The sequence below is a fragment of the Aptenodytes patagonicus genome, chromosome 8, assembly GCF_965638725.1.
Source record: "Aptenodytes patagonicus chromosome 8, bAptPat1.pri.cur, whole genome shotgun sequence".
NCBI lineage: Eukaryota > Metazoa > Chordata > Aves > Sphenisciformes > Spheniscidae > Aptenodytes > Aptenodytes patagonicus.
Genome location: NC_134956.1, coordinates 16,512,362 through 16,536,006, shown reverse-complemented (window position 1 = coordinate 16,536,006; position 23,645 = coordinate 16,512,362). Strand labels below are relative to the sequence as shown.

General features: G+C 46.9%; 1 protein-coding gene across 8 annotated transcripts in view; it reads left to right on the top strand.

Moving 5' to 3' along the window:
• The window catches only part of CADPS (calcium dependent secretion activator), a 229,456-nt gene that overhangs the window by 82,766 nt on the left and 123,045 nt on the right, over positions 1-23,645 (top strand). For all 8 annotated transcript variants that reach the window (XM_076346560.1, XM_076346556.1, XM_076346559.1 and 5 more), the window contains exons 4-6: positions 3,507-3,587; positions 7,971-8,207; positions 10,493-10,614. In XM_076346560.1, coding sequence (XP_076202675.1) covers positions 3,507-3,587; positions 7,971-8,207; positions 10,493-10,614 — 440 coding nt within the window. The remainder of the gene's footprint in view (positions 1-3,506; positions 3,588-7,970; positions 8,208-10,492; positions 10,615-23,645) is intronic.

Genomic DNA, 23,645 nt, shown 5'->3' with positions numbered 1-23,645 from the left:
CGCATGATGAACATTTTTAACCTCTTTCTTTCATTTACTAGTGCCCATTTAAAATTATCCTTTATTATCAGCTTATATGTTAAAACCCTGTCTTTTGCAAGATCTTTTTCTTGCAGTTGAGTGGTCACCAGGGGTTAAAATAGGCACATGCCCTGCAGTGCCTTCAGTGACAGGCTGGCTGCGGGGCTGCTAAATTTTGAGTTCCACTCAGACCCTGATCTACATAATTTTATTTTATTTTTATTGTTTTACTTTAGCAACTGTTACACCAACTGTTACACCAATGTAGATAACCGCTGCAGGGCAAGCAGAGAGAACTAATGTTGTATGCAGGTAGACGTATGAAAACATCTAATTTACCAGCAGGCAGCTGGGTAATGATCAGTTGAGAATTGCAAATTATGTACGTCATATATTTGTGACACGCTGCTGAAGAAAAGCCCAGTGCATATGACAAATCATATATATACTGAAATTTGTAATACTTTTCACATTTAATTGACTGGGGCAACCTTATGATTTATATCTTTGCTTTATTCATAGCACACCCGTAACATAGTCATAATGCAGAACGAAACTAATTCAATTTCTCCTTGACTTTGTAAATCATTCATCTATTTGGCTGTCGAGTATTTGAATATAAAGTGGGCATACATACTGCAGAAAATAAATAGCTGATTCTCTAGTTAAGAAATTGAGTTTTAATGATATTAGGGTTTGTGTTGCCTTACTTGGATGTTTGGTCTTGCTTAGATAGCATGCCTTACATTTGCCCCTTCCCTTATTTCACAAGCAAAGTATATTTCATGGGCACCAGCATTACTCTCTTAACGGGCCTATATAGTGTTATGACTGTGTAAAAGGTACTCGGCTTGCTTTGATGGCAGCAGGAGCCCTTCCCAGGCTCAGGAGCAGTAAGTGGCTGAGCTGTTGGGCTGCTACTCTTGGTCACAAGAGGTCTGCTTGAACGTGCCAGGAGCACACGCAGGGACTGCAGGCAGGGGCTGCCTCATTAGTACCGTTCTGTAGATAACAAGAAGAAAATGTTATGTTGGCTACAACAGACCGTGATTGCTTTCCCAAAGGTCAGTGCCATGGAGCTATCATGCAGAGTCATTGAAAATACAGCCTGGAAAGATTTTTTTGTTTCCTTTAAATACCAGGTTACCTGGCTTAGCATCACTAATTAATCTTGGGAAGCACAGCCCTGAAAAGCAATACCTTACCCACTCGACCACAACCAAGGAGGCTGCCTAGGGTGCTTGTTGCCTCCTAAGAAAAATAATCTTCTGCAGACAGATCTTTCCCTGACATGGTTTTTGACACCTGTAGCATCACTGGAAAACATCTGCAAAATCAAGATAGTGCAGAAAGTGTGAGGCAGTTTGCTGGCTCATTATCATACCACAAAACCAGCTCTCTTCCACAGCAGCATCCTTGATTTCTAAATTTAGCATGTAAGTTATTTTGGGTAGTGTGTGATTAACTTCAATTACTGTAGCTCGGATGGAATTCAAATAATGCCCCCTCTTTCAGAGTTGCAAAGAAATGCAAATCTGAGACTGTACATTTCCTACCCTTAATGAAGCAGCTCTGAGAGATGCTTGCACGTCGGTGGAGGTCAGTTGTGTGGTGCATTTGTTCGTGGAGAAATTAATGGGGGCAGCTGATCCCAAAAGGTGCTGGTGGTCCATGGCTTCATACTGGTTTTGGGATCAGGAATATAAAGATGAAGGCAGCAGGTTATGTGGTGCAGCTGGTGTGAATGAAACCTGGGTGGCCACAGCAGAGATCACTGAAGCTCAGTGGATTTGGATCGCGGTCAGGACACTTTGTAGTTTTCCTGCTTGAATTAAATCAGTAACGGAGGCTTTCAAAAACTAATCAAAAATATACTTTCCCTCAATCTCAGCCGTAATGAATGTCGGCTCTCTGGAAAATCATCGGTGGTGAAGCAATATGCAAATACATGCCTGCATATGTGCAGGTCTACACGAGCGTGTGCAAGAGAGGGGAGATGAAGGATGCACAGGCAGATGGCTGAGAAGATGCCGTGGAAAGCGGTGGGTCTGGGGGAAAGCGGCGTATTTCAGCCCATCCAGGGAGTGCTAACGGACGAGCTCATCATTCGTCAGGCTGAGAATCAAAACTTTTGTCATCGCTGTAGCTGTAACTTTCCAGACTGCAGTGCACCAGCCGAGCCTTTCTTCTGTCAAGCCGTTTGTCTCCAGAGGAGGATAAAACCCAGGGAGGTGGTTAGCACAACCCCAAGCCAGCGAATAAAGCTCATTTATGTGTACCAGTCGGTGGGAGAGCTGACCTACAGCGGCTTGCTGGTAGCCAGAAGGGGCCAATACTTTGCAAACGAAGGTGGCATTTGGATGACGGAGCCAGCCCTCCCACCTGAAGTCACGTTTGCACGAGGAGGTGAACCAAAACTGTGAGGTTTTGCACCAGGCTGAGCTTGGTTTTGTGCCTCATGGGTGGAGCAGTGCCGTGACCACCCCTCTGCTGCACATTTCTAGCCTTGTGCCATGGCCAAAATGACCCTGGAGGAGTCTAAAGAGTGGTTAGAGTCTGGAAAGCAGCTATAAAATTGCCACCTCATTACAGCAGCTATTGACTTCTTCGGGGGCTAGTTTGATTTTGTGCTTTTTTGTTGTTTTGTAATTTATGTCCATGTATTCCCACTAAAAATAACAGATCTGCCCTGAGTCCTACCAATGGGAAACTGCTCACAGCAGTCACCATGCCTCTTCCATGTGTGCTGTAATTGCTTGCTTAACTGGCAGAAACAACATTTTACCCTCAGAAGACATTTCAGGGCCAGGCAGACGCTGAACACTGCACCACAGGGCTGTGGGCAGTGTGTTGGAAAAAAAAAAAAAAAATAAAAAAGACCTCTGCTGCAGGCAGCAGGAAAACCATTTGCACAAATTGGGTGGTAGCACAGGGATGCAGCAATGTGGGGGAAAAGGGAAAGAAAATAAGCAAATGCTATTGTTGTGCATTTCTGCTGAGCCTTCTTCCATCTTTTTCTGGGTGGCAAGCAGGGGTAGGGGGTGTTCGGCTTGGTGATCTGGAGCTGCTGTGTGTCCTGCCCCAGCACAGGGGGGCTATGGCTTCCCAAGCACCAGCAAAGTGATAGCCTCTGGAGAGCACCCCGCTTTTCAGGGGTTCAGATAGTCGCCAGTGAGGCTTGCTGCTAGACTGGCTCACAGGGCAAAGTGGGTGTAAGACCTCGAGGTGAGGATGCTCAGCCGCAGGAGGCAGCTGGGCAGACATCAAAACAGGGTCTGCACAGTCCCCTGGTCATGTCCGTCTTGGGACCTGGTAAACATTGTGTGCATCCTTTGTGGGGGGCTCTGTCCCAGAGCAGGGCCCGTCACCACTCCCTCTATGCTATAGTTAATTGATAACGTAATACAGATGGTCAGCCTGAAGAACTTGTAAAGGTGCTGCATTGGTTAACTTTTCACCTTGATTTGCTTTTTGTTTTTATACAGCTGGACAACCCAGATGAGCAAGCAGCACAGATCAGACGCGAGTTAGATGGACGTCTTCAAATGGCAGAGCAAATTGCCAAGGTAAAAAAAAAAAGTCTTCTGTATTAACAAGCTCTTCATATAGAAGCACATAAGTAGTTTGATGCAGCCCCCAGATCCTGTCCTTCCCTCACAGGTTTCTTTTCCCAGTAATCACCAGTTAAAAATGTGCAGATTTTTAACGACAAACAAAGCAATAAGTCCAGATGAAGCTGTTGTGATGTGCATTTCTTGGAATGTCCTGATGAGCTGGGACAGTTTAAGTTCCTGCAAAATCCCTTATGAATCCTCAGCAGCGGGGAAGAAATTGTCCTGAAGTGCTCCAGCTAGATCTGCAAGTGCACATCTAAGCCCTCTTTGTCAAACTTGTATGCTGGGCAATAAAGTGGGTGATGGCATGTAAAAAGGAGCCAGGAATTGCCCTAAAGGGGCTTGTGCTATTTGCTGGGCTGCTGGGAGCCACAGTTCCCTGCCTGCAGGTAGATGCTGCCTCAATAAAGGTACTTCAGATGTGCCATCCCAAACATGTTCACGGTTTGCACGAGAGCAGTCAGGCTAGCGTTGCACCGTACGGACATCACTGCTGTCTGGAGCAGCAGCAGACACGGGACCTCGAAACGGTTTTCATAACCAAGCACTTGGCTAAACTCCCCAGAGACCCTTCTGCAAGGAGGCACCTCCCTAAGAGCAAATCACACCCTCACACAGTGCAGATTTATGTGGCCTCCGATGGACCATAGATGGAGAGAAACCCTGGATCCTGTTGACATGAGTATGGCCGTGATTTTATCCTTGCGTCTAATCAGATTCTCTGAGTCGCCGATAAAGCCCTAATGGGGCTGAAGTCATTGGGAGTGATCTATCTGTCTGTTCTTGATAATCAAGAAACCATTACTAGAAGGAAAAGAAAAAGGTCTAATCAGGGAGACGTAGCTCAGGCTAGGGACCTGCTTTTCAGCAGCAGTCTTCCTGGCACTGAGCTGTGCCAAATGTTGGGGGTTTATGAGAAAGATAATATCAGAGCTGTTTTAGACCACACAGATCCCTGGGCGTGAAAAGCAGAGCCCGTTCATTTATGGTCAGGCATTAGCAAGGATGCCGGTAGCGCCTGCGCGGTTACTCCTCACTAATGCTTCTGTTAAACAGCTACTGCTGTTGCGTCTTTGGGGAGGTAGGTTCTGGTTTTCCCCACTTCACTGATAAAAATAGTAAGGTGGCCAAGGACCACGTGGCCAAACGATGGTGCAGAAAAGCAGCAAACTGACTGCAGCTCCTTTGTTCAGCATGCGGCCCTTTGCCATTTTATTGTCAAGAAAACCTACAGTATTTTTTATTTGTGGCAAGATGTAAGCCCCTGCGCGGAGCGCTGCTGCTCCGGTTCTGAGATGGGTAGCCAGGCACTGGGTGCCAGAATGAGATTGCCTGGTTTCGTTGTTTCATTTTCTCTTTATGGCATGTGGGACAACAATATGCATGGCTCAGTAGCAGCCAGCAAAGGCTGCAGCTTCATTAATTATTTTTTGCAAACGAGAATTTGCCATTTCCATTCCTCCCCCAAGGATGCTGAAAGCTAACCATGCCACTGCTGGCCCTGCGAGAGACAGTCAGGGGAAAGTCCTCAACACAACCTGACATTTCCCCGTGCAGAATTCAACCTTCAAAATACAGCTGTGCAGCTTGGGGGGTGGTTTAGAGTAAAAGTGACTTACCTGTGATCCAGTTGGCAGGTATTGATATTTAATCTCCTTCACATTACTGCTGCAGGCCTTCACAGTACTACTGCAGGCCTGTTCTCCAGAATGTCAGGTCCCACCAGCACCTGCCTACGAGAAACCTTGTTCTTTCATACCCATGGATACCATCTTTTGGAGGCATCCAAATGACCTTTTGAATCCTTTTCTGTATCCTCCTTTCCGGGCAAGGCTACTTTCCCTCTAGCATAGGGCAGGTTCACAATTCAGCTCAATGAAAGGATAACATTTCTGATTTTACCTCCAGTCTGCAGCTTTTAATGCAGATTTGCTGCACAGGAAGACTTACTGTGCTCGTGAAACCAGCCCTGAGGTGACCGTCTTGAAGATTCCATGCTGAAGGCAAATTAACACCTTGTTAATAAATTAAGAAATTCACACTAGGACATTTATACTTCAGAGGTAACAAAGGCTGTGGAGTCTTAATGGGACCTGGGATCACAGCGCTGCAGGACTGGTGGCTCTGCAAGCCCTTGTCTGACCTGTCGTGTGACCCCGAACAAGTCACCACGCATGCCAGCTTTCCTCAGTGACCAGGTCCTGTGTCTGGATACCAGGGCACAGCTCTGGGTCTTTTTACCTCCTCGTGTGCCCAGGAGAGTGCAGGTCAGCACAGCGCCAGTGCAGCATTGGGCAGAGTCCCCCACTGAGCCTGACTCCATCAAAGCACATAAGCCCAGCCTTGGAGCCAGCCAGCTTGAAGATCATGCTCGAAGTCAAGCAGATGTTTTGAAACTGAATCTGGACAGGCTTTTCACTCCGCGTGTTGTACTTTTCCAGCAGCTAAACGTGAGCAGCATTACAGCTGAGAGCTTAGTGATGCCAAGGCAGAGGTATATTTTTCTCTGCAGTAGCAAGTGCTCTTCTGTCCTGTGGTGTCTTTCCTCCCACCCAGTCACCTGGTCACGTGTAGGGGCAACTAAATGAGACCTTGGGATGACACTAGAGCAATATGTCTATCTGGGGCTGGACCCACTCTACTTCAGCCTGCTGGACTGGTCATTCCTTGCGGTCTCTTAACTCTGCTTCTCTCCACGCTTGTCCCCATTTCTGGTCCTCTACCTGCTCCAAGTACATGTGGAGGTGACTAGCATCCTTTCTTGCTGTTGTCTGTGTCCCTTGATTGTGTCTTCCTCCAGACTTCCCCCAGCTCTATCTCCAGTCCGATGGGTAACTTGGGACCACACCTGCACCTCTGCATTTCCATCATCAGACCCAGTCCCAGTTAAATTGCTACGCATCACTTCAAACTACCTGGTTTTAGCCTTAGTATGAGAAGTTGCTGCAGGCACATAGTGAAATGTCTCAGTCCTTGCTGCACTCCTGAAGAGGTCTGTGGGGGCAGTGCCAAAATTGCAGTCCCCGGAGAGATGGATAGCAGCAGGGTGAAAAAGCAATAATGTTTGAACATCATTGCTTCAGCGGTAGTTCTCAAAATCTACAAAGCAGTTTCTGTTGTGTTTCTTTTCCTAAGGGTGGCTTGTAACTTATATAATGCATAGACAATAAACCAGACTGATTAGGTAGTTTATCTTATGCCAGGTCTAATATACATGAGGGAATTGCTTCCCAAGATTGAGACTGGAAACAGAACACTGTATTTTAACTGCTTGGTGCTTGTGCCGCTGTGAGCTTGTAATGAGTAAGCTATTGAGGACTGATGCAAAACTAGTGCAGTGGAGTACTTTTTCAGCAGCCTGATGACAATCTTCTAGAAGAAACATGACCTTGTTTTCTTTTCTAGCATACATTTTACGAACCACTTTTTACAGTATTATGAATTGCCACTAAGATACTTTGCACTTCAGCCTTGAATTCCCTGGCTGCAGATGCTGCCTCGCTGTCGTATGCCTTGCACAGTCTCTCGTAACCCACTGAGAGACATTCAAATCCTGAGCAGATCTGGGGTATGGGCAGAGTTGTCAGAAGACGTAGGGCTCAGACTAGTGATCCTAACGGAGCTGGAGCATAGGCAGCAGTTCAAAGCTGAGAACACACTTTGGGGCACATCACATTTTGCTTTCATTATGAGCTTTGGCTTTAATGTTTAAGTGTCCTGTTTACAACAAACAGCATCAGAGAGTCTCACAGTGAAAGGTTGTCTTGTTGGAGGGAGACACAGGCCCTGGCAAGTAGTAGAAAGGGTGTTTTACCCCTTCTTCCAGTTGGGACCATGCATTCCTGCCTGCACATTGCTGATTTTCCCTTCTTGGGCTCCTTTCACACCTAGAAAAGTAATGGAGCAACTGCTCAGAAGTGTTTTAAAAAGAGCTGTCACATTTGGGAGACTGGAAAATGAATCCTTAACTTTCAGCATCCTTTGAATTATTAGTAAATTGCTGTCAATCACAAAGTTCAGCTGAAATCTGGCCTGGAGTGTTTGTAATCATGAATACATATATATGAAGAAGGCCATTTGCAGATAGAAAAATGAATGAAATGCAAGTGCATGCAAGAAAGTAAAGTTGGACACGTACCAAGTAGTAATTCTATGGGAAGCTAACAGTAATGTTTCTACATTACACAGGGGGAAGCTGTAATTTGTCATCTGGTTTGTGGGAGTTCCTTGCTCGCAAACCTCTCTGCAGATGCTCCTGGGGGATTCTCCCAGTGCAACAAGTGGTTGCTGATTGTCACCGCAATTCATTCTGTTGTTTTTGTTTCCAAATCCAAGGAGCGCAAGTTTCCGAAGTTTGTGTCCAAAGAAATGGAAAACATGTACATTGAGGAGCTGAAGTCGTCTGTCAATCTCCTGATGGCAAACTTAGAGAGCATGCCTGTGTCTAAAGGAGGCTCCGAGTTCAAGCTGCAGAAGCTGAAACGCAGTCACAACACCTCAATAATTGACATGGGAGAAGAAAATGAGAACCAGCTTTCCAAGTCAGACGTTGTGTTGTCGTTCTCCCTGGAGGTAAGCTTCACGCACATGACAGTGTGCAGAGTGTGTGGGAATAAAAACCACAGCAGCCAACTTCTGCTCAGTTCAAGCTTAGGTTAGGCGGAGAGAGTTCAGTAGAAATCACTTTCTGATCTCCCTGAGGAATGGTTCCTCTCTGAGTTACCAGAAGCTCTGCCTGTGGTCAAACACTGTGTCCTTTCTGGTGTCTCACCATCTTGTTGGAACAAACTGTGGGAGATAAACCGTCTGGCATTTCCTGCTGATGTATATCAAATGGCTCAGAAATCTGCATCATTAACTGACCTCTTCATGCGGCTTGTTACTGAGTGTACCCCAGTGACCCTGAGCCTGTATTGTCCCCAAACCCAGTACAATAATGCAACACCATAAATGTCAGTGTGTTTAGTTATTGCGAGTTACGGATGTCACTGTGTTTCCCTGCAAGCCTTGCTTCCTCTTTGGAGAATTGTTAAAAATTGCTGGGGTTTGAACGCACCCAACAGATTGGCTTGCGGTTTGTGTGGAAATACTGTGCTTTGCTGGCTTGCTTTTTGCTTTGTCTTGACCACTGACTTTCTGCTCAGTGCTCCGTTGAGCAGTTTGTCTGTACAGCCCAGGGGAAGGCAGGGTGCTGCAGGGACCCACCGTTACCTCCGACGCAGGCTGTCTCAGTCCTGGAAGCAGCGTTGCTGCAGTAGCTGTTTTCAGCCAACTTAATTGTTCTGTGCAAACATATTTGTGGTCTAGGCAAAACATTTACTCCAAGCAGTCATCAGCACACCCATACAGAATTGTCGTCTGTCAATGAGTGGGTTTATGTTACATTGTCAAAACTACTACCAGGTTGGGGTCAAAAATGTAGGATGCAGAAAAATCAGAAAATTCTATTTTTGTGTAGTTTCCTGTTTATTTCTTTTCCTAAGGGGTCTCTTGTTATATATATCATGCCAATGCAAAACTTAACGACGCTGGTTGTCCAGTCTCAGAGTTTAACTCATTAGATGTCTGAAACCTTCTTTATAATATTCTGTTCAGTCTTATTTAAAAATAGGGCTATGAACCCAGAGACGGTGCCTTCAACAGCAGCATCAAAAAAAGCCTGACTTCTAAGTGTTCCCATACGGAGGAGCAGGGAACTATCACAAAGCAATAGTCGTCTCTGTTGGAAAAGCCTGTGCGGCATGTATAGCTGTGCATAAAGGGACTCGCCCTTACAATGGGATGTCTCAAACGCTTTGCTCCAGCTGAACCGCATGCGGTGGGAAGCAGAAGCTCAGTGAAGCACTGACTTCAGGAGCTGGCAGGTCTGTGCACGGCTCTGTGCACGGAACTCTTCCTTCAAGAGAGCTTTTGCTGAAAATGTGTGCTCATGAGAGGGTCTGCGGAGCTCTGTGTGCCAGGGAAGGGATCCTCAGCGCAAGGACAGATCAGAAGACCTGAGGAGAGGAATTTTAAACCCCTGTGTATATACTTCATAGGTAGCTGTAATAAAACACAAACAAACTCCCACAGTGTTTCTTGTAGAAACGTTTAAGGTACGTGGTTAACAGGATTAACCACCTTTAAAAAAAAAAAAAAAAAGGGTCATTACCTGCAAGAAACTTAGATGGTGTTTTCTTAATAAGAAAGATGGAGAAAGACTTTTTACCAGGGCCTGCAGTGACAGGACAAAGGGCAACAGTTTTAAACTGAAAGAGGGTAGATTTAGATTGAATGTAAGGAAGAAAATGTTTACGATGAGAGTGGTGAGACACTGGCAGAGGTTGCCCAGAGAAGTTGTGGATGCCCCATCCCTGGAAGTGTTCAAGGCCAGGTTGGTCAGAGCTCTGAGCAACCTGATCTAGTGAAAGATGTCCCTGCCCACGGCAGGGGGGTTGGACTAGATGATCTTCAAAGGTCAAACCCAAACCATTCTATGATTAATCTTGAAAATAGGCTTTTGGCACAAGCTGAGTAGCTGTGTGCTTTTTTTTCTGGATTTCACGTATTAAGGCTCTTTTAGGTGGGGCAACACCATGTCTGAGTCCCATCTCCTGAAGCTTGGTACAGCCCTGGGCCCCCAAGGGATTCAACTAGCCTACATGCAGCCAGAGGGAGACCTCCTGGTCTCCATACAGACCCCGCTGGCTGCCAGTCCCTGCTCAGCCTGGGCAGTGCCACTGTCCCTGCCCATCTGCCACCATGAACATCCAGCAGCACGTGGAGGACCCCAGCACTGGCTGACCCTGGGGGTTCAGCAGCCAGAGCAAGATCTGAGGAGGCTGCTCCTCTTACACTCCTCTTTCTTTGCACCGCAGGTTGTCATCATGGAGGTGCAGGGTCTGAAGTCGCTGGCCCCCAACCGCATTGTGTACTGCACCATGGAAGTCGAAGGTGGGGAGAAACTGCAGACTGACCAGGCTGAAGCCTCGAAGCCAACGTAAGTCTTGCCTTTTGCTGTCTCCACCATGCTCTCCTTTGCCCCATCTCTGTGCTGCTGAGCCTCTGCGGATAGCTCTGGCTCCTGCATGGTGAGGCCAGAGGGGACTCTGAGAAGCAGAGGAGAAACGTGGCCTTCCACATATGCAGAGCATCATCCTGCAACTAAGAATGACACATAAGCCCTGATTGAGAAAAAAAAAGTGTTAATAACAGGCTTACATCTCTTGTAGCCGTAGAGACATAAATTTGTGCCTATATGTAAGTACTTTGCTAAATAGGGATGGAGTTAAGCATGTGCTTAGATAAATACTTGTCTGAGTGTCCATCTGAACTGGTGCCATCAGGTGTAGGTAAATAAGCTCATCCTCACTGTCAGGGTTTCAGTGGTCCTATGAGAAAGGGAAGCAGCTGGCGGGGACATGCTCCAGCAGCCACAGCCAGAGGTGGAAGAGGGGAGCTGGGGAGAGCTTCAGGTCACTCAGTTAAAGCTTTATCTGAGGCCACTCTGTCCTGATCCAGTTCAAGGGCAGAGTCTTGTTCTGGTCTCTTTGACCTGGTCCCCAAATCCCCAGCCTTGGCCTCATACTTGGCTTTTTTGTCTTCCCCAGATGTTGTTATAAGCCTGCTATTAGTGATTGATCTTTGTTAATTTAGAAGGAGAAAATGATGAATGGCTTATTTTCTTTCCGATTTGTGGGCTTAGTTAGCTTGAAACACTATCTGTATGGATTTGAGGCAGTTTCCTCTGGTTCACTGTAGAGATTTCACACTTAAATGAAATTCTCGGTGTGCCTCCTCACAGTGGAGAATTGCCAAGGTGATATGAAGCCTCCTCTGGCAGTGGGGAGCAGTGCAGGAGGGGATGCTGTTGGGATATTCCCTCTCTGTTCCTGTATCCCATTCCCTCCGAGTGACCAGTCCCCAGTGGAGTTTCACCAGGAGCTTCCCAAGCTTGTGGAAGGAAAGCCAAAAACACCCAGCGTGTTGTATACAAGTGCACAAGCACACAGTTCAAGGCCAGCTGATGCAGGCAGGAGAAGAGCAGAGCTGAAGGCAGGCTGCCTTCCCTGGGCGGTTGTCCTCCTGTGGAGGCGCAGAAACTGCTGATGCCTTGCACCCTGCGCTGTATTGGAAGAGCAGGAATCTGCAGTAAGCGGTTTAAAAACAATATTCCCAATCAGGGAAAGTGCTGCAGCCTGGCTTACTTTTCAAAACACTTTGAAATCTGCTTCAGAGAAGGAAGTAGGAGAGCTGTGCTTGGAAGAAAATTTCCATAAGAACCTGCAGTTGTCACTATTTTAGGTATTTTTGTTGCTTCAGTGGAGAAGGTTGGGCTCTATTTAGGGGAAATTACTACTACCCGTACTGAAAAGCACACTTCTGCTAGGTTACGTGTGCTTGTTTAGCTTGGTCTGTTCGTCCCACTTTTGCTCAAAGGGTCTGTCCTTCCTTACGCAAGCCTTCCTGCTGTCAGCCATAGGATTGTTTATACAAGTGTTGTTTTGAAAATAAGGGCTGCAGGAGTGAGCTCTTTAATTGACTGGGTCTTTTCTAATGAAATGTACAGTGTCTGGGCATGAAGCCATCAGCCCTCAGGAAAATGCAGCCAACGCTGAATGCTGCGGCGTGATACAAGTTATGTAAGTCCATCACACTCATCCTCTCTCTGCACTGGCTTCCCGTAGAGGCGCGAGTCAGGCTTGACGTCTCCTGGTTTGCTCCATCACTTCGGCTGATACCTATGGAAAAGCCTTAGAAGGGGAGCAGGTTTGACAGTTGCATTCCTTGAGGGTCCTGGGACTTTTTACTTCCAAAACCAAAGACCACCCAAGCCAAGGCTCCAGAATTACCTTCCACAGAAACCAGAGACCATCACAGAAATCTTGTCCTTTTTTCTTCTCTGCATTAGAAGTGCTTCTTTCACTTTGCTTCCCCTCCCAGACACAACAGCCCAGGTAGGGAAAACCAAAGCCCTATGAAAGCAATTTACTGCACTCTTCAGAAGAGAAGGAGAGAATGAACCAGACGTGACCTGTTTCTCATGTTGCTTAAGACAAGACCTGAAGGTCCTCAGGTACTCCGGTGATGAGGGCAGTGATAGAAACAGGTCAGAGAAGTCTTTGGTGCATTTTTGAGCTATGCTGCCTTGCAGACAAAAGATCCGTGGTCAGCCAAAACAGCCTTCTGGAATGTCTCTTTAGATGCCAACGTCACTCTCACCGATGTCATTCATACCATGTTTGCTTGTGTACTTTTTATCATAAGCAAAACACTCATTGATAAAGGAACTAGATCAGCAAAAGCATGCTGGACTGCTCTCCCCAGGCGTCCCAGGTTTTGTGTGCTTTGGCAGGGGATGCTGCCTGGCCTGGGGGTGAGGAGCATGCTGCGGGGATTTTGAGCCTCAGCGCTATGAAAGTGTGAATACTGAAGCAGGTTACCCCTGTACATCCCAAAACTTTTCTATCTCAGAGGCTCAAAAAATAGAAATGCAGGTTAAGCGCCTGTACTCAGCAGATGTGGTGAATACAGTTCTGGAAACAGACAATATTTTCTCAGATTAGACTGTAGCTCTTCAAACTGCCTGAAATTCAGTTTTGCCATCATCTGGAGGCTCTACAGGCTACAAAAGACTAAATTTCTCATACACATCAGGGGGAAAAAAAATTACATTTGAACAGTAAGATTCACTGGAAGACTTCCCTTTTTTACAACAGCCCTGTGTCCTGGGGAGGTGGAAAGGAGAGTGTCATGGGGCCACACGACCTTGTAGGACATCTTTTTACCTAAGAATGACTCATGGAGTTGTTCACTGTATTCTCATGTGTCCTTGAAGTGCCAGCCCTTGGCTGAAACACCCACGCCACAGCACACCAGTGGCAGTGGCTGCTCTTCAGCTCGATGCCATGTCAGGGGTGCTAACCTGGGCTCTGCACCCCTAATAGAAGAAGGCAATTTCCCAGCCAGGGAAAGATTTCCAAAAGCACTGGTCTAGGTCTGTGAGGGATTCACTTTTTGTCTTCCCTGGTGCAAAACCAGCAGTTTTTGCGAATAAGATGTTTGAAAGCATCTTAGTGACTTTGGAGCTTGAATCCTGTTTGTAGATCTTGAAAGAGGCAGGGTAGCAGCAAGGTTAGTAGGCACGTGTACCAAGCGATCAGATGAGTCGTGTGAGGAGTGTGGCTCTCGGGACGGCAGTAAATACTGGTCTTCTATTTCTTCTCAGGCCCCATGTTGGATTCCTGACATTTTAAGCCCAATCCTTTCATGTGAGGATTATCTGCCTCTGCGTGGGTACAGAGGATAACACAGTACTAGAGAAAGCCAGACCTGAAATAGCAAGGGTTATTTCAGATCAGGCTTGCAGTGTATTATTAGTAGTGCTTTTAATAAGTTGTGTAAGAGAAAGCCTTTGTATTATGTCCTAAGCTGCAGATGCCTCTACAAAATATCCCAAATCCCAGTACAAGCGGGATTTTACTGCTTTTCACGCTGGAATTGTATTCTTGCAGATTTTTGAGGGTTTTATACCATTCCTCTTCCCTGCACATTGTCCTGATATCTGCCCTCTGCAAAGCACGGAGAGTGAGGTGGCTCTGCACATCTCCACCACTGCCTTTCCAGGAGCTGCCTTAGTAATGCTGCTCTTTGCACGGCCTGAGAGCAAGGTTGCCAAGGGGTCTGGGAACAGCACAAAAGGTCCAGCCACAACACCCCTGTCCTACGGTCTCTAAAGAGGCTGCTGGATATATTTGAACAGTGACCTGTGCTTGTAGCAGTGCTTAGGGGCTGTACCAGTGATTCATCTTCTTACCATATCGCCTTTTTCTGACGTGAGCCAAACAAAAGAAAACAAAGAGACCCAAACAACAGCAAGATCCTACGTGCCTTGTAAATAAATGCTGTACATTCACCTGGACATATTTCAGCATGCAGATAAGTCTCATTCTCCCCTGGCTCACAGTAGTGAGAATCAGGTGCATTGAACTCAGCTGAACCATTTGGGTTAAAAGCAGTAAATAACCGGTTGGGGGTGAATCTGGCCGACCTCTCTGGGCATTTTGGCATGCCCAAGAAGGGACGGAGGTGTGGGCTGCTCCTCTGATTCTGGAAGTGCCTTCATTTGGAGGTTAAATATACCCCCTTGCAGAGCAGCCTCTCCAGGACTAGTGCAAGGGTCGTGCAGTAGCTCAGAGTATGAGAAGTGAGGATGGAGCTTACTGGTTTTGAAGGAGAAAAGATCACTCTTTATTGCCTGTTTTTTTTTTCCCCTGCAGTTTTCTTAAGCATGTGCTTTAGGGCAGTGCTGGAGAGAGGACACTCAACAGGTCTCATCTGACTCCGTGTCACTTCTTATGTTGTTTGTCGTGACCAAGAGCTTGGGCCTCATGCCCTCTCCAGAAATTCACTCTTGATAAACTAATGTCTTTGGTAAACTTTTAAACCTCTCCATCTCCGTTCCCATAGCCACCATGCTAGGAGACAGGGACGCCCTGTTTTATCTTTGTGCTCGCTCCTGATGCTGCTCCCTGATTTGCTTTCAAGGTGCTCTGATGGCTCAGCTGCTTATCTCTGCTGCGACAGGCTGCCCTTGTTCAGACCCCTACACCAAACCCTCCAAGCTTATTGCTCGAGTAGGGTCTTCGTTTCAAATTGGTATGCCGCATCCAGCAGAGCCCTCTGCCTGACCGTGAAGAGGGACAGGAACGCCACAGCATCCTTCCTCAGTGCCGTTCGGTGACTGTCTCCTTCTGGGAGATGGGCACTGAGCAGCAAAGGGAGAAGCCCTGCGGGAAGGGAGGCTGGCGAGCAGGGATGCCCCCTCTCTCTCTGCAGAAGGGGAAAATCTGGTCTCTTCATTCAGGAATCCCCTGCCTCAGGCCCTGGAGTTTGAAGTGATGCTCAGTGGCTTTGCACAGAGTAGGAGCGTGATAAGAGCATTTTGTTGCAGTCAGTGTTTTGCTGTCACGGCTAGTTGGGAGATGTGAACACTTCCCTGTGGTAAAATGAGAAAGGTCCTTTCGAGATGTATAAATTGCAAATAAATGTTCCGTATGCTGTAGAACAAATTTAACTCCACTAAACTAAAGGGGTTTATACTGACGTGAGTGAGAGCAGAGTTTAGCCCATAATTCATGTTGTGTATCCCTCAGTAGAGTTGTTGGTGCCATGCCTGGTAGGTCTTTTCCAGACATGTGGATCTGCAGTCCAGGAGGCTGGCCACCACTCTTAGCATTGCTGTCCTGGCTGCTGTGACAGCCCTGCAGGCTCTGCAGACAGGCAGAAGAATCCGCTGCCTTAGACTTCCCGGCATCAGCTGGGTGCTCTGAGCCCATGTTACACTCAGAGCTGTTGCTGTGTTGCAGAGGTATCACACCATGGCAAAGCTCAGGCAGAAGACCTGCGTGGCTACACGGTTTTAAGCAGTCATTCATATTTAGGTTTGCATTCCTAGCTAAGCCCTGTGTAAGCAAAATTCATGATGCTGGGTAAAAAACAAAGCAAAAGGAAATGTTAGGAGATAGCTGCTTTTTTTGCTTTTTTTTTCCTCCTTCCTCTTCTAGTTGGCTTCAGCATTAAATATAAGCTGTCTTAATTACCCAGACTGATTGGCTTGCCTTTCCAGTTGCATGATTTCATTTCAGAGCTGTGCAGATGTTTGCAGCTCTTTTTCCTTAGGAAACCTCCAGGAGCCTTATGAATGTGTCAAAGTAGGTGACTGAGCCCTGGGTACAGCTAACATCAGACACTGTCACTTCTGAGATACTGCCCTCATCCCTGGGGTGAGGGTCTGAGCAGAGGGTCAGTCTGCCCTAAGGCATCTGCTGGGGAAGTGTTTTCCAGGAGAGATCTTCGGCTTTGCTTTCTGTCAGTGCAGCGCGGACGCTCTGAGCCCATGATGCTGCTGGGCTAAGAGGTGACAATGACAGGGACAGGAACTTCAGAGGAGTTGCTTTTAGCCCCTTTGTCTAGGGCTAAAGGGTACAAAGTGGTGTCCAAATCCCCTACACAAGATTTCTTCGGTTACAGCTATTTAGCATGCCTAGGAGCCAGTTTTCCGATGAGACTGTGCACAGCTTTGCACCTGAAGGGTTCTGCTGTTAGTTCAGTTTGATCTGCTCTTCAAATCCCCTTTTGTGTGTGATAGTATTTCCATAATGCTCCTGAGATTTATGCTATGACATTCCCATTTTTGAAAGTGGAGGCTGTGGACAAGTCATTAAGCACAGCAAAAAATGCACTAAAAAGTTATTACCCAGGTGCAAGCGTGTGATCTGTTACGGGAAGTCTTCACGTAAGTGGTTTAGTGGCCTTTTTAATTAGAAATTCAGAACCTCTTCTGAGGCTTCCTCGTAGCTGCTCTGCAGGAGTGGTTCTGTAAAAAAATCTGCTTTAGATTAAGCAGCTGAGTTTTTCTCCAGAATAAAGGCAAGGCCCCACAGGGATTCCCTTACCCTGAGTATCACTGAGACAGCCGCAGTGCCATGGTGCAGCCTCCTGGACAGCAGTGCAGTAGTCTGCTGAGACTGCAGATGGTGATCCCAGGTATGGTCCTACTCCCAAAGGTCTCATGTGAGGTCCCTCCTCTCTCCTGTTCTATAAATGTTACACTCGAAACTGTGTTGAAGGATAATGAAGGCTTGTTTCTATAGACTTACCTCTTGTAGTTGGGTTCTCTGGTATCAAGTAAGTGCAAGCTCTGGCTGTTTTCCCTGACCTTTAGAGCATGCACAGCATCTTTCACAGATGAATGTCTCTCTTTTCTCGCCAGCTGTCTAATTTCTTGAGTGTTCCTATGCACTTGGGAATTATGTATTCCTGTGATAGCGCATACATTCAAATTTAAGTATTCCAGAAGGTGTGATGATGCCCAAGGCGATTTTTATCAACACCCGTCTGCTTCATCACTCCTATGCATGCAACCTTAAGATGGGATAGTAAGGACCGAAAGAATATTGAAATGAGATTGAGATTCAGTGATCTGAAATAGTGCTAAATTAAGAGGAGGACTGCAAAACAGAAGTCCTGGGATACATTCAGTCTTCTTGGTTAATGGTCATGGTTGGTGTTTTAAAAAAATTAGGCCATGCCTTAGTGCAAGTTCTGCACATCACTTGCCAAGGGAAAGGCGGGGGATAAGACATGTGAAAAGTGCCCAGTTGTTGGTTTATTTATTGTACTGTGTACAAGGAGTGCTCATTGTTATTTAATAGGGGTACTGCTATTGCTGGTTGCAAAGCAGCGTAGGGAGATAGAGAGCATGCTTTAAAGTATTGGTACCGTGCCTACTCCTGCCTGGACAGAGCTCTGGAAGAGGGAATGGTTTAATGGGAAGGCCAACCTTGACAGTGATTTCTCGACGTTTTAGTTGTCCTTTCTGTGAAATGAAAGTAGAGAGGCCTGTTGCCTTTGTGAATGTGCTAGGTCTCCCAATGAACAGCAGCACTATGTGTGAAAGCACTTACAGGGAGCTATGTACTGTTGTCACTACCTGGGCAAAGAGGACAAGGCATGCTCATGGAGAGAGGAGCTTGCGAACGTGGCCAGAGTGCAGAGAGACGCGGCAGCGTTTTCTTGAACCCCTTCCAGAGCAACTCCAAGGTGTTTCAGATTGAAAAAGTACATGAAAGGCAGGACACAGCACACAGGAGTGTCTTGCCCAGCTCACTGGTCTTTCACACCTTTGCCAAAAGGCCTTGTAGGCAAATAAAGCTGAGAGCATCTGCAGCGACTCCCACTCCATGGCTTAGAGGAGGTGAGAAGGGGGATGCCAGCAGCTGCACACAGCCACTGCAGCTGCAGGATCCATCAGGATGTGGAAAGAGGGCTCACCGGCCCTGATGGTTGCTGAAGGAAGATTGAAGTCCTGCAAGTCAGGGGTTGCTGAGCCCAGTGATCATTGTCAGGCCGGAGACGCAAAATGCATGTCTAGGGACAGATCTCCCATGGAAACAAGGATGTGATGTTAGCATATTTGCTCTAGCTCTTCTCAGTGGCTGTGTGTCCCTGGGCCAGTGGCTGGCTCAGTCCTTACTTGGGGCTTCCTATCCATGAAACTAGGGCAATGCTTCTATTTCACAGCAGAGAAAATACTCATGACCAAGATGGCTACGTGGGCATCATCTGCTGGAAGTGCCCACTCATCCCCACTGACCCAGGAGATGCCAGGATGACTTTGCTTCTAGCCATCAGAAGTTAGGCAAGACAAACCCCATCCCAAGTGTCTGGCTGGATCTGGGCTTCCTGTCCTGGGTCCTGGCTTAGAATAATTTCTTTACTGAAAGAGTGGTTAAACATTGGAAGAGGCTGCCCAGGGAAGTGGTTGAGTCACCACCCCTGGAAGTATTTAAAAGACGTGTAGATGAGGCGCTTAGGGACATGGTTTAGTGGGCATGGTGGTGTTGGGTCGACGGTTGGACTCGATGATCTTAGAGGTCTCTTCTAACCTTAATGATTCTATGATTCTATTCTATGATTCTATGAATATAGGACAGCAAAAATGTGAGTGGTGGCACAACAACAAGAGACGGTCTCACACCTCTTGTTCCTCTCTTTAGCTGATTTTGGAAGGGTACCTTGTGCCATTTTCTGCTCTGTTTACATTTAGGAAATATTTCACTGCTCACTTCTACTGAATTTTATAAAGGAGGGTCTAGACTATGTTGGCACAAAACCAATAACCTGTATTTTCAGCCAGAGGATTTCTGTCTCCTTTTCCATGATCTGTGCTTGTGGGACACCGAGTTTCTGTAAAGCTGGCAGTGCATGGCCTTGGTAAGTCTAAATCATAACCAGGCCTTAACTAGCTGCAGTCCTTTGCAGTTGTGTTTTCTTCCAGGGTGATAAGATTTGATAGAAGTGATTAACCATGTCTGAATTAAATAATTGTTCTGTGAAATGAGCAGCTCTGTGGCTGGTTCAGTGGAGCATCTTTGGCCAAAGGAAATTTTGATTAGCATGTGCGTGGCATTGCAGTCACCTTATACAAGAAGCGGTAACAACCACAGATAGTAAATGCACACAGACCCATTTCATGAATGAAACTCCAACTCATGCTGTATTCAAAGCCGATATACTGATACAGCACACACAGTAGTGTAAAAGCAATTATTCTTTCAGTTCAGACCTCCCAGTAAAAGGTTGCTGGGCTTACATTTCCATTTCCTCCTCCTGAGCTTTTCTCCTCTAATTGTAATACCATAGTATTAAGCGAGAGCACAGAGTATTTGAAAAGCAGTCGTCGTTTAAATCATGCTAAGTAATCACGCTACTTATTTTCCCTGTTAATACACCGAAGATTGTGGTGAGTAGCATTGCCATAAATTCTCATCCAAACCAGCCGCGGGATTTCTGCAGTAAAGCACAGCCTGGGGTGAAGCAGGCTGGGAGGAGTGTGTGGTCCTGGGCACAGGAGGTGAGGCTGGGCTGGGTACAGGCGTGGCAGAGGGACATCTCTGGGGCAGGAATGCCATCTCGTGGCCGTGGATAGATATTATGTGATTAAATCTATCTCCCTTCTTACAACTTCCCCATAACACTTCCCCTGTGTATCAGCTATGCTTAGGAAACACTTCATGCTGAAATCAAGCTCTGCATTTTCTGTATAGCAAAGATCATCCTTTTTTGGGTTCCTAAAGCTGTGCTGTCGGCCTCAGCAGCTCCTCTTGGCTGCAGTGCCCTGGCAGCCGAGTGACACGGTGCTGGCATGGGAACGGGGTCTGCGGGGACTGCTTGTGAGCCACAAGCAGATCAAGAGCAGACCTTCACAGGCTTTGCTTTGCTGCAGTCTCCGTCAGCTTTACCCTATTCCTTTTGCACCTTGCACACTCAGACGCAGATGTGATGCTCTCCTAGACATATTTCTCTCTCAGCCGGCAGTCGTAGTGTTGCCGTAGCCAGTTTGAGGATGTGGGAGTTGCAGCTCCTGGAGGGAGAGCTGGTGCCTTTTATCAGCTGTCTGGTACTGCTGGCTGCATGATGTTAAGCAAGATGGTGTCTGCGTGCGTGACACTTAGATCGTGTCTCAGAGCCGTGGGACCAAGGAATGGACAATCCATGAAATGCTGGAGGTTGGAAGACATCCTTAGCTGCTACTAGGAGTCGTCCAGTCATTAGGGACATGCTGTCTCTGCTCACCTTTTGGATAACACCATAGTGCTTTCTGCAGTGGTGTTTTGGGGTAAATGAACACCTTTTTTGTAAGCAAGAGAATTACTAATGGTGCTTTTTTTTAGCAGAGGGAGTGTTATATGCTCGGCAGGAATTAGAACGTCACGGGAAATGATGGATTCACTCAGAGAGCTCTTGGGTTATCCCATCAGAGCAGTTGTCAGTGCTCCGTGCCAAGACATGGCCTTACCCAGCGTTACGTAGCTCCAGGGGAAGGCAGGTACAGCCACCGCTGCCGGCCAGCACCTCCGTGTGTGCGGGGATGCTGACTTGTCAGTCACCTGCACAATAGCTGCATTGGTGGAAGCAGGTTTTACCGTTGTTATAAAGTCTGTGCAGCAAAGTCTAGAAGGAATCAAATCTGTTTGTGCTGTCACTCCCACTTCAACTCAGCTTCTTCCGAGGGGATAGGACTGAAAGGCTGTTCTGTCAGCAGAAAGGGAGGAGAGGAAACAAATGTGAACAAAAATAAGCCGCGTTGTCAATCTGTGTCTGATGACTTTGGTTATCCTGTTCTGAAGGTGAGTAAACACATCAAACTCTTACCGTGGGAGGAATCCCAGAGGAGGCTCAGCAGCTCTTGGGAATCAAGCTGTGTTACGGATGCAAACCGTTCTCAATCCGTTTCTACAGGCAGAGTGGAAAGGTACCTTTCTTAGCACCTGAATTGTATTTCCTAGCCTAGGACATTTTCACATGAGCAGAAACATAGAAGGTTCTCTGCATCTGTGTATATCCTTTGAGATTTTCATGTCAGATCTTTTTTTTGCACGTGCAGCAGTCACCTCCAGCACCCCTCTTTAGCAGTGGAAAGACAGGGGTGCTTTTAGGGCAGGCTTCATTTCATCTGCTTGCTGCCTCTAAATTGGGATGAGGCAAATTAAGGCCTAACTCCCCTGACTATTAATTAGATCTCTCCTTATCACAATAGTAGGACCCCAAGGCAGGTGACAGGGCCATGTGTACATGGTAGTACAGTCCCCTAAATTTGGGGTTTTCCACAGTTGTGACCTGTCTCATGTCTTGGCAGCCTCTCCTGCTATCTAAAGATCAAATCCTTTTCTTGGAGCCCTGGTTCCATTTGAGGCCCTCTGCGGCATGTAAAATCCAAACTCAGTCCCACAAAAACCACCAAATGGATTAAATGACTTGCTATTTTGCTGGTGGATGGCTGCTGCTGGTGGAGGAACCAACATCTCCCGTACTTCATTCACAGCGTGATGCACTCGCTGAATGCTGCAGAGCAGGCAGCACACGCTTTCTTCTTTGTTTGGTGTTGTTACACCCTATTTTGTTCCTGACTACATAATTTTTTATCTTTCAATAATGCTATCTCTTGAGAAGGTGTATCGCCCACTGGGTTATGTTTCTTAGAAGAATTCAGCTGACCTCAATCGAGGTTTGTAGTCCTACTGCAATAAGTTGCAAACCAGTTCGTAACCGTCCCCAACCCAGCATTCCCAAACTGGCTGTAGTTTATGGGCAGTCCCCACTGAAACTGGGTTGCGCGTGGAGCTGCACAACTGCTGCGGGTCTCCAGCTGTGTGACCCAGCCTGTGGGTTTTCTTGGAGAGCCTAAACAAAAGCCTGAATTCTTCTGTTGCCTTTGGGTTTTTTCAAATCCCAAAGACACAAAGCAAAAACCTATTATCCATTGCCATTACCCACGAGAGGTGCAAAAAGTACACATTTTCCTGAAGGCTTTGGGATGCCCTACTTCTTTTTGTTACTGCTTTGTGACCCAGCTGGTGCAGGTGTGAGCACCTGCCTCCACCACGTGTCATGGACACGTCTGTGCTGCCGCATCCCCTGCCTCAGAGTTCGGTGCCTCACCAACACTGCTCCTGAAGAGGAGCGAGCTGTCTGCTCTCCCAACGCCTGCTTGTGAAGGGCTTAGTGCATCAGAAACAAATACTCATTTCTGAAAACGAAACGAGCATTTTCATCCTGGTGGAATTAATGCCGTCCCTGCGTCAGGTTTTGCTGTTGAGCTGAGTAAGTCTGTGTGCACTCCATTATAATGAACTGCAGCCTCAGAGTACGGGCAAGGCAAGTTCAGAAAGATCACCAATAGCCATAATCTTGGTCATCGACCTCTATTTCATGTTTTTGAATGGGTGGTATATGTAAAGTATTAGAGAATATAACAAAAAGCTTCCCTGCATGCTTCACATACGGTTAACTGTTAAACATGTTTAAAAACTGTTTGTTTAACCTCCTTGCTGGTATCTCAAGAAATATGTAAAAACAAAACACACCTTAACGTCACATTAGAGAAGCAGGTGTAGCCGACTCCATCAGCTGCATGAAGGTAGGTTAGCTGGGTGTCTGGTGTGCTTCTTCTCTAATTTTGTTTTTCCCAGTGCTTGAGTTTTGGGCATACCTGATTTATGGCCCAAGATTTAAGGCTGCTCCCTGGAAAGGTCTCTTCTGGGAGGGGAGGAGTGGCTGAAGAAAGAAAACCATCATTTTTTAGGTAGGATTTCTGGAAGAGCTAAATCAAGACTGTACATAGCAGTTCAGTCTCCCAGCGGTGAAGTGGGATCGGAGCTCTCCCTCCCCAGAGCGGGATCCAGCTCCAGCAGGCACCACGGCTGGGCACCACAGTAAGCCAAGAAACCAAGGCTGGTTAAAAGCATCACACCCAGACAAGGTGAAGCAGTGACCCAGCAAAAGGTGACTTTGCTGGCACGTGTTTCCTCAAAAAAACTGTCTAGTTTTTTGATAGTGTCTATGAGAGTGCTGTCTGTGCCGCCCTTTTGATGGGCTTCCCTCCACCAACCGGCTTGCTTTGGAGACCGAACTACGAATACACCAGGAGGGACATAGACACACTGGTGTGGGTGCCAGCAGAGAAGA